General features: G+C 58.0%; 2 protein-coding genes across 2 annotated transcripts in view; one reads left to right on the top strand and one right to left on the bottom strand.

Moving 5' to 3' along the window:
* The window catches only part of ARHGAP8 (Rho GTPase activating protein 8), a 43,758-nt gene extending 36,285 nt beyond the window's left edge, over window positions 1-7,473 (top strand). The window contains exon 12 of the mRNA XM_029954088.1: window positions 7,324-7,473. Within this exon, the coding sequence (XP_029809948.1) occupies window positions 7,324-7,398 (75 nt within the window). The 3' untranslated portion in view covers window positions 7,399-7,473. The remainder of the gene's footprint in view (window positions 1-7,323) is intronic.
* Window positions 7,474-8,078: 605 nt separating this feature from the next.
* Window positions 8,079-9,823, bottom strand: part of PHF21B (PHD finger protein 21B) — a 27,692-nt gene continuing 25,947 nt past the window's right edge. The window contains exon 13 of the mRNA XM_029954087.1: window positions 8,079-8,982. Coding sequence (XP_029809947.1) covers window positions 8,764-8,982 — 219 coding nt within the window. The 3' untranslated portion in view covers window positions 8,079-8,763. The remainder of the gene's footprint in view (window positions 8,983-9,823) is intronic.

Genomic DNA, 9,823 nt, shown 5'->3' with positions numbered 1-9,823 from the left:
GGGGGCGCCTGGGTGGCTCAGTCGGTTAAGCCTCCGACTTCGGCTCAGGTCAGATCTCGCATTCGTGGGTTCGAGCCCCGCGTCAGGCTCTGTGCTGACAGCTAGGAGCCTGGAGCCTGCTTCCGGTTCTGTGTCTCCGGCTCTCTCTGCCCCTTCCCCTCTCATGCTCTGTCTCTCTCTGTATCAAAAATAAATAAAACATTTAAAAAAATTAAAAAAAAAAAAAGAACTAACCATCGGGGATGCGAAAGCAGCCGCTATGAACCTCCTCTAGTATACAGGGGAAATGTGCTTGTGATAAGTGCCAAGACAGGGCGCCAGGGGCTCAGTCAGTCAAGCGTCCGACTCTTGATTTCAACTCAGGTCACGATCTCATGGTTCCTGGGGTCGAGCTCCACGTTGGGCTCTGCACTTAAAAGTGTGGAGTCTGCTTGGGATCCTCTCTCTTCCTCTCTCTGCTCCCGCTCTCACACACATGCTCACCGTCTCTCCCTCTCTCTTTCCCTCTCACTTAACATTAAAAAATAAATGCTAAGATTGGGAATCTCAGTAAAAAACATAGAAATCATAGGAAACAAAGGGGGAGTTCTAGAAAACCAAATAGGATGCCTGAAAGTATGGGGCAGGGGAGAGGAAGCAATATCAAAACACTGGTTCTGTTTACCAGGAGAATTAGAGATGACGGAAGACAGTCAGTGGTCTGGCCTGGTAGAAATTACCTGAACTAAAATATACAGAGTGAAGTGGGGGTACCTGGGTGGGTCGATCTGTAGAGCACACAGCTCTTAATTTCAGAGTTGTGAGTTCGAGCCCCACGTTGGGCATAAAGATAACTTAAAAGAGTAAAAGGATTGAAAAATATGAGCCTCAGACCTGTGGGACAACATCAGAATCTCTCACGTCCGTGTAATCGGAGTTCTGAGGCAGGAGAGAATAGGGCCCACAGACTATTTGAAAATGAATGGCTCAAAATATTTCCAGTTTGGTCAAAGACATAAGTTTTCAGATTCAGTCATCTCCACGAACCCCAAGCTGGATAAAATATAAAGAAAACGACACAGAGGCACACTACAGTGAAACTTCTGCAAACCAAAGATAAAGAGGAGATTCTGAAAGCATCCAGAGAAAAATGGGAACAGCAGACCTGTGTTCAGGTGCAGCTGACTTATGAGCGGAAGCTATGAAGGCCGGAAGACACTGGAACAGTAGTAAATTGCCCAAAGGAGGTGGGAAAGTGGGAACACCAGACTTCTTTGTCAGCCAAAAATATTTTAAGATTAAAGGTTAAATCAAAACTCCTTTTGGGGTGCCCGGGTGGCTCAGTCGGTTAAGCTTCCGACTTCGGCTCAGGTCATGCTCTTATTGTTTGTGAGTTCGAGCCCCGCGTCAGGCTCTGTGCTGACAGCTCAGAGCCTGGAACCTGCTTCCGATTCTGTGTCTCCTTCTCTCTCTCTCTCTCTCTCTGCCCTTCTCCCACTCACAATCTATCTCTCAAAAGTAAATAAAAACATTTTTAAAAAACCCTCTTTTTAGGTAAAAGAAAGCGAAGGGATTTTGTTCACTAGCCAACTTCACAGCAGCGACAACGGCAAAAATGCCAAAGCAAGTTCTTGAAGGTGACAGGAAATGAGGGCAGATTGGAAGCTGGATGTGTTGGAAGTAACGCCGATCCTTGGAAATGGCTACTGCCTGGGCTGTGTCCAGGAGCCCCTGTCCCTCTAGATCTTAAAGAAACAAACAGCTGTTTAAGGCAGAGGTTGTAAAACTGTCTTATGGGCTTTGTAACACGTGGATGTGACACATGACAGCCATGGTGTGAGGGGCAGAGGGGAACTGCGGGTTCAGGGCTTCAGGGCTCTGCCTGTGCGTGGAGTAGGGCAGAATCACCCGAGGTAAACTGTGAAGGCGCGGGTAGATGCCGTGCTCCCAAACAGCCGCTCCAAAATAATGCAGAAAGAGACAGCTTCAAAAATAGGTAAGTTGCAAGTGGAACTCCAAAAAATATTCAGAAGTTCAAAATAAGGCAAGAAAGGGTAAATGAGAATGAGAAAACAGAAGGGACAAACAGGACAAAAATAATAAAGTGGTAGGCTTAAATCCAACCTTGTCAATAATTATTTTCTTTAATTAAAAAAAAAATTTTTTTTTTGAGAGACAGAGACAGCATGAGCAGGGGAGGGTCAGGAGAGAGGGAAACACAGAATCCAAAGCAGGCTCCAGGCTCTGAGCTGTCAGCACAGAGCCTGACGTGGGGCTCGAACCCATGAACCGAGAGATATGACCTGAGCCGAAGTCGGGTGCTTCACCGACTGAGCCCCGCCAGGCGCCCCTCAATAATTATTTTCTGATGTTAACGTACCAAACTCTACCATTAAGAGCAGGCAGCTATTGTCAAAATGGACAGAAAAGCAAGGTGTGACTGTATGCACTTTATTTTATTTAATTAATTTATTTAGGGAGCACGAGCTGGGGAGGGACAGAGGGAGAGAGAGAATCCTAGCAGGCTCTGTGCTCGGTGGGGAGCCTGGTTCAGGGCTTGATCCCATGACCCTGGGATCCCACCCTGAGCCAAAACCAAGAGTCAGATGCTGAGCGGGCCAGGCTCCCTGACCGTGCGCACTTGAACTATCCAGAGAGGTCAGAGGCAAACAGAAGCAAAGACCCACCTGGACGCCGGTCGGCCGGCCACGAGGGCATCACGAGAACAGCACGTGAATCGTTGCCATTTCGACCATCCACTTTGGGCCGACTGCCAAGTTCCGAGAACGGCTCGTGTCTGGAAATCTTGAAGGAATCTAAGGTCGCGTCTTCAAACCCAGCCCCTGTGGCGGGTCTTGGACACACGCCTGCTTTGGAGATGCGTCTCCGTCTCCGCCACTTGTGTGCCCGTGTTTGGGCACCGGCTTTCCAGGGACGTAAGGCCCCGATTTGTAGCGTTTGTCCATTTCTGTGGTGTAGGTGCTGCCACCACAGCTGATTTCAAGCTACGACACGAAGTCCCTGGACCCGGATGTGGTCGGGGATGCGTACAGGGACCTGGCTGGTGGCAGTCGGCTACGGCAAAAACATCGCCTTGCTTCCAGCGGCAACCCCTTCCTGGCTGGGCCTCCCCTCTGTTCTAGGCAGTGCCCCACCAGCGCCCCACGCCCCTGCCTGCACCCCACGCCCCTGCCTGCACCCCACGCCCCTGCTTGCACCCCGCGCCCCCGTGGAGGCAGCGACCCTGCCTACCCCCCGTGCCCCCTCAGAGGCAGTGGGGACAGCTCTGGGGACTTACCCTGAGGGAGGGAGGAAGACACGCCGCCTGCAGCTCTCTGCGTCCTGATAACAACTTGATCTCTGTCACTTGACGTCAGACCCGACCTGGTCGTGGCTGGGCTGTCCCACAGGCGGGTGGGACCCCTCCGTTCTGTCTGAAAACCAGGAACCCTCGGGGGTGGGTGCCGGGGCCTGGCCACATGGAAGCTGGCCGGCGGGACCAGCAGCTGCAGCGCCCAGCCCTCTGTGCCCAGTGCGGGATCCTTGCAGGGGTCCTGTGGGGGGAGACCCCTTCCCACCTATAAGGAGGGGTGGGGTGAGCGCAGCTGCCTCAGTGGGGCTTGGCTCTGTGGGCAGGGTCACGCTCTGGTCGCAGACATCTCCCCGGGGATGTGCGTGGGGCTCCACATGCAGAGATGCTGTCACTGGAACCTGCGTCATCATTTGGGGGGTGGGGAGGGATCCGAAAGACGGGGTTGGGGGCAAAGCAGAGCTTAGCTTAGGAAGCACACTTCCTGGGGCGTCCTGGGGGCTCAGTCGGTTAAGCATCCAACTTCTGCTCAGGTCATGATCTTGTGGTTCATGAGTTCCAGCCTCGAGGTGGGCTCTGTGCTGACCACAGAAGCCTGGAGCTTGCTTCCGATTCTGTGTCTCCCTCTCTCTGCCCCTCCCCCGCTCATTCATATTCTCTCTCTCTCTCTGTCTCAAAAATACAAAAAAACAACATTTTAAAAGGAAGCACCTTCCCCCACTGTGAGACCACATGGGGTGGCGTGGGAGGCTCTGTGCCCAGCCCGCGTGGTCAGCAGTGCTTAGTTGGCCTGCGCTCCTTTATCTGCGTGTGGGGTCACCCGGGGCCTGGGGTGCCTTTGGCAGCTGTCACTTGGTCAGGAATGCAGCTTGGCAGGGTGGCCCCCAGCTAACCGCTTGTGCCCCAGGAGGTGACCAGGGCCCTGTGGGCAGAGGTGCCCAGAGCCCAGGCAGAGCCCCAGCCCAGGCTGAAGTCACCAGCTGGCTGTGTGACCTTGGAGTGCCACTCAAGTCCCGGTGCTGTGGTCCCCCTTTGAGGGTCAGAGGGAGGAGCCAGGTGGGCACTGTGGGGCCCCCACCCTGAGGGCTGCGTGGGGGCAGTGCGGGGGGGGGGGCAGGGGGAGGGGCAGAAGCCCTAGGGAAGCAGATCTCAGACAACCCGAGGAAGGGTGTCTGTTACGGGTTGAATCGTGTTCTCTAAAAGGAGGTTGGGGTCCCAACCCCCCAGGACTGGTGAGTGTGACCTTATTCAGAAACAGGATGGCTAAGTCTGTGTGAAATCATTAGGGCGGGCTCTAGTCTGGTGTGACCTTGCCCTCGTGGGACAGGGGCCTGCCAGAGACCACGGGACAGGCCCCGGGAGAGGAGGCAGAGGTCGGGCCCGGGCCCACAGGCCAGGGAGCCACAGCTCACCAGCGTTACATGGACAGAAGATGACAAGGACACAGGGAGAGACGGTCACCCAGGAGCTAGAGGCCTGCAACAGCTTCTGTCCCCCAGCCCCAGGGGGACCCGGCCCCGCCGACACCTGGTACTGGTGGAGAATTCAGACCTGTTGTTTAAACCGTGTGGTCTGGGGAGCAGGGGCGGTAGGGGGGGTGTTCATCCACATTTGGAGGGAGTTCCTCTCCTGCCCGGGGGCACTGGACCCCCCCACCCCTACCTTTCATGGTGGGAGCGAGGTGGGCTATCCTGGAACTCCTCATGGGGTTGGAGGAGGACAAGGTGGAGTGTGGATGCCACCCCCCCCTTCCCCACCGCTCTGTAGGGCCCAGGCAGCCCTGGTCTGCAGTGTCCCGGGCCAGCCTTCTCAGGCCCCCACCCTCCACCTTCACTGGCCGAGTGGGCCTGGCAGCTGGACTGGGAGCAGGGAGCCCGCAGGGACCAGGTCCTGAGCCCGGAGGGAGGCAGCCCCGTGGCCTGGCAGCTCTGTCTCTGGAAAGTGTCCATTCAGTCCACGAATGTTTACTGAGCTGCTATTTACTGCGTGTCAGGCACTGCTTTGGATCCTGGGAGTTGGTGAGGGAAACGGACCAAGTTCCCTGCCTTTGTGGGGCAGACAAAATCAAAAAGGTGAATCACAGAAAGTTGTTAAAATCAAAGGAATCAACAGCGGAGGAGGGGAAATGCTAAGTCTTTGTGAGGGTGGCTGGGCACAGCTGCGCTGAAGGGGGACTGGGGTCAAGTCCCCATGAAAGTGGGGGAGCCAATCCAAGAGGCAGCTGGGCATGCCCAGTGAGGACACAGCTTGGGCAAAGGCCCTGTGGCAGGAGCATGCTGAATGGATTCCAGGTAAAGCAGGAAGGCCGCGTGGCTGGAACACAGCGAGGAAACTGGAGAGGCAGGAAGGAAAGCCAGGGGGACAGAGAACGCAGGGACTGTGGCCTTGCAGGACTGGAGCTGTGGCTAAGCAAGACGGGCCGTGACAGCAGGGTTTCAGCAGAGTCCTTGTCCCTCTGGCTGCTGGGTTGTGAACTGACAGCAGCAGCGAGATGGGGGAGGAGGGGGAGGAGCATGTGTTCCCGGCGTAAGCCTGGTGAGGTGAGGTGGCGGCCGAGACCCAGGCGGTGGTGGTGTGGGTGGGGACACGTGGCCGCCTCCTGCTATATTCTGAGGCACTGCCAATGGCCGGGGGGCAGGGGGCTTGGTCGCATCTCAGGAAGGCAGAGTCTCCAGACCTGGGAAATGGGCAGGGGAGCTGGCCTGGCGGGGACAGAGGCTCGCCGACGCCCAGTGCGCAGGGGCCCAGGCAGAGGCCCGGCCTGCAGGGAGCAGCTGGGGGACAGCCAGCATGGGACAGAACCAGGAGGCTGGACGGGGTCAGCCGAGGAATTCGGGAGGAGAGGAGAGGTCTGGGCGCAGACCTGGGGCCCCCCGGCATTCAGCAATTAGGCAGAAGAGGCAAACGGAGAAAACCAATCAGGTGAGCGGGGCAGGGTGGGGGGGTCCCTTCAGGTCAGCATGTCACCCACTGGGTCTGGCCACAGGGAGGTCACTCCTGCCTTGAATTGGGCAGCCCCAGGGGAGCAGAGGCAGCCTGATTGGGAAAGCTCCCAGAAGGTGGGAGGAATGTGAGGGACTCTGAGAACAAGCAGGCTCTTGAGGCCCCGCAGCCAGGGGGATGAGGGGCTCCCCAGGGGCCCCGGGGCTGAGACTGGCCGGCTCTCGGGGAGGCAGGGGTGGTGGCATCTTGCAGCCGGGGGCAGGCAGAGCCGCCTTGGCTCTGGGCCCTACCATACTATGTGCCTCTGCGTCAGCTTGGAAATGGGACAGGACTGTCAGGGACCCGGGGCGGGCTGTGCTGCCCCCCCCCCCCCCCGCAACCCCCAGCTTGGGCACACCACTCTGTTCCGGGGCTCCAGCGGACTGTCACTTCGTCTTTGGTCCCACCCTCAGCAGCATCTGGTTGTCCGGAGCTGGGCTGCTCGCCGGACTGGGCCGACTGGAGGCCCGTGGAGTGTCTGGAGCTGGGATGCAGCGGGTCTGCGCTCTCAGAAGGCCAAGGACTAAGCCCCCGGGTGGGCGTGGGGCCTGGTGTGGGACAGAAGAGGCAGGTGCTGTCAGCGGGCGGAGAAGCTGGAACGAGTGAGGGAGGGGGGTCCACTCTGGCCTGGGGGCTTCTGTTGCACCCGCCGCCTCTGGGGGGAGGGATGGGACCAGCGCGTGGAGGATGCCGAGGCCCCCCCCCCCCCGGGGCAGGCTAGCGGCAGGACTCGGATAGCGGCAGGACTCGGATTGTCCGCCTCAGCGAGTCCTGCCTCCCTGCCCCACGTGCCCCGGGGGCCTCCCTGCAGAAGGAACTGAGGGCCACACTGTGTTGAAATCATCCGTTGAGTTTAATGCATCGCACAGAAGGGACACTACATTGGCATATTCAAGACAAACACTTTTCTCTATCCTCACTATCCACCGGACGGTCCTCCTTGGTCCAAAACACTAAGTCTCAAGACGCGTCGGCAGCTACCCCTCCCGGGTCCAACCTCTCACATCCTCCCATTCCATTTTATTTTTTTTAATTTGATTCGATCCATCCAGGAAGAAAAACGAACCAACGGAAACCTGAAGACATTTACATGGCAAGCCACGCGGCACCGCACGGTCGGCGTCTAGAGTAACCAATATAGAAGACGTGTGTCTCGTAGCGCGCTTTGTTCGTCAATAAAAGAATATAAAAATCTTGTTCAACCCAGTGTTACGTGTATTAAAATAGATCTGTATCGTACGGCACAGTTTCTCCCGGAGTCGAGAAAACAGCAGGAGGGGCCGGGCAGTTCTGGGGTTCCGGCCAGCCCCCCTGCCCTGCACGTGTCGCGTGTGCGCATGCGCGTGTTGGGGCCGTGTATGCACACACACGCACGTGTGTCCGATGCGGTGCGGCACCGTGTGATATGCTGGGGAGGGAGGCCTGCGGCTTCCCGTTGCTTGTCCTGTTGTGCTACGTCCCTCAGGACCGGGGAGGCCGGGGGGGGGGGGGGGCCCCGCCCCCGGGGGGGGGGGGGGGACGCGGGAGTCCGTTCAGGACCGCACACGCACCCTCCGCTCTCACTAACTCGAGGAGACGGCAAGAAGAGGGACTCTTGAGTCTCCAAAGGCCAAACCCTCTCAAGGCCGCTGCCCCTCCCCCACCCCCCTCTGGACCTCTCCGGTTTGGGAGCCCCCTCCCCCCCCCCAAGGATTTTCGCATTCGTACCTTGCAGCAGAGACTACCGGGGGCGGGAAGAGAAGTCAGCAACCATCCCCCCTTCACATTAAATATCTTACAATAAAAACGCCATACAAAAATGTAAAGGTATTTTTTGGCATAGTGTCTGTACTGGCAAGAAACGAGGAGTGAAATACTTGGTCGGCTCTTCGAAAGGGGAAAAGAAAAGGCTTCAGTCCTAAAGTTGGAACATGAGCCCCAAGAGGTCAGCAGAGGGGAGGAGGCGCACGGTGCGGGTGCTCCGGAGACCGGGGGCACGCGGAGACCCTGGCAGTGGGGGCAGCGTCCCTGGAGGGACCCACAGAGTAGTGTCTTTCAAGTTCAACAGCTTGACTCTTACCGCTAATAATACTGACCGACAGGGGCTCCGGATCCGGAGAGCACTGGAGCCCGGGCACCCGGGCGGGGAGGGGTGCGGGGTCCTACCTAGACTTACTACCACCGCGTGCCCAACTACCGCCTCTACTCAGCTAGGTCTTCGGGTTCCCGGTTCCCCTCCCCACCTCTCTTTGCCCTTCTCTCTCCCGGGGGGGCAGCACGAGGCCGAGGGGACAGCTGTCCCCCACCAGCCGGGACCCTCGGCCTCCCGGGGCAGGGTGGGCCTCCATCCCTACCCGTCCCGCTTCTTCCTCCCCTTCTTTCCTGTGTCTCTCAGTCTGGTTTTATTTTCGGCTGAAATTCATAGTGTTTATGAATTAAGGCGGACAGAACCCTCAGGTCTGGTGATCGGGGTCTCAGGAACCTTCCGTGGGTGTGAAGCCGGCCCCTGGGAGTCAGTTGTGCCCCTGGGGCTGCTGGAGGGCGGAGTGCATGGCTGCTGCTGAGGGCGTGGTCCAGGGCCCGGCCAGCAGCGGGGCGGGGCTGGTGGTCGTCATGGTGACCTGCAGCATCTGCTCGCCCTGTATCAGTCTCAGGAGGGCCCGCAGCCGGTCCAGGGATGACTGGGTGCCCCTCTGCCGGGCCAGCAGGCTCGTCTTAAGCTCAAGGCATTTCTGTTGGGGGGAGAGAGGGGCAGAGGGAGGGGCTCAGAATTCCAACTGTGTGGGCATCCCTGCCGCCGCCCTCTCGGCCCCTCTCCCCTATGGCTCCTCCCCTCTATGGCAGAGGCCCCTGAGAGGCCGGCCAGAGGGCCGAACAGAAGTCAGGCAGCAGGGAGGCTAGAAATGGCGTGCCCGCGTTGGATGGTGGACCATCCCTCCTCATGGGTGTGATGCTACCTTGCTGACCATGCCTGCTTCTTCCCCTCCAGGGGGAGGCTGGTGACCAGGCCACGTGCAGCAGACCTAGGGACGGCCAGTGGCTCCCTGCTCTGCCTCCTACTGCCCTGCTCTTGCCTTCCTGTGGGCTCTCTGCATATCCTGTGCACAAAGCAGTCAGGACGGGTGCCCAAGCTGTGGTGCAAGCTGTTTGCTGCTCCCTGAGACTGGGTCCCAGCTCCGAGATAGGAATAGTCACGGAGCCGCCTCTTGGGTCATTGCGAGATTAAATGAGATGCTACATTTAATGAGTTTCACTAGGGTCTGGCACTGCCCTTACCACCATTATCCCTATACCTCTGTCATCAACATCACCACCGTCACCATCACCACCATTACCACAATCATCACCATCATCACCACCATCACCACCACCACCACCGTCACCACCACCATCACCACCGTCACCATCACCACCATCATCACCACCATCACCACCATCACCACCACCATCACCATCACCATCACCATCATAACCACCATCACCATCACCACAACAATCACCACAACCACCACCACCACCATCACCACCACCACCATCACCACCACCACCACCACCACCACCATCACCACCACC

This window comes from Suricata suricatta, chromosome 10 (genome assembly GCF_006229205.1).
Source record: "Suricata suricatta isolate VVHF042 chromosome 10, meerkat_22Aug2017_6uvM2_HiC, whole genome shotgun sequence".
In the NCBI taxonomy this organism is placed as follows: domain Eukaryota; kingdom Metazoa; phylum Chordata; class Mammalia; order Carnivora; family Herpestidae; genus Suricata; species Suricata suricatta.
This window is presented reverse-complemented; position numbering and strand designations above follow the sequence as displayed.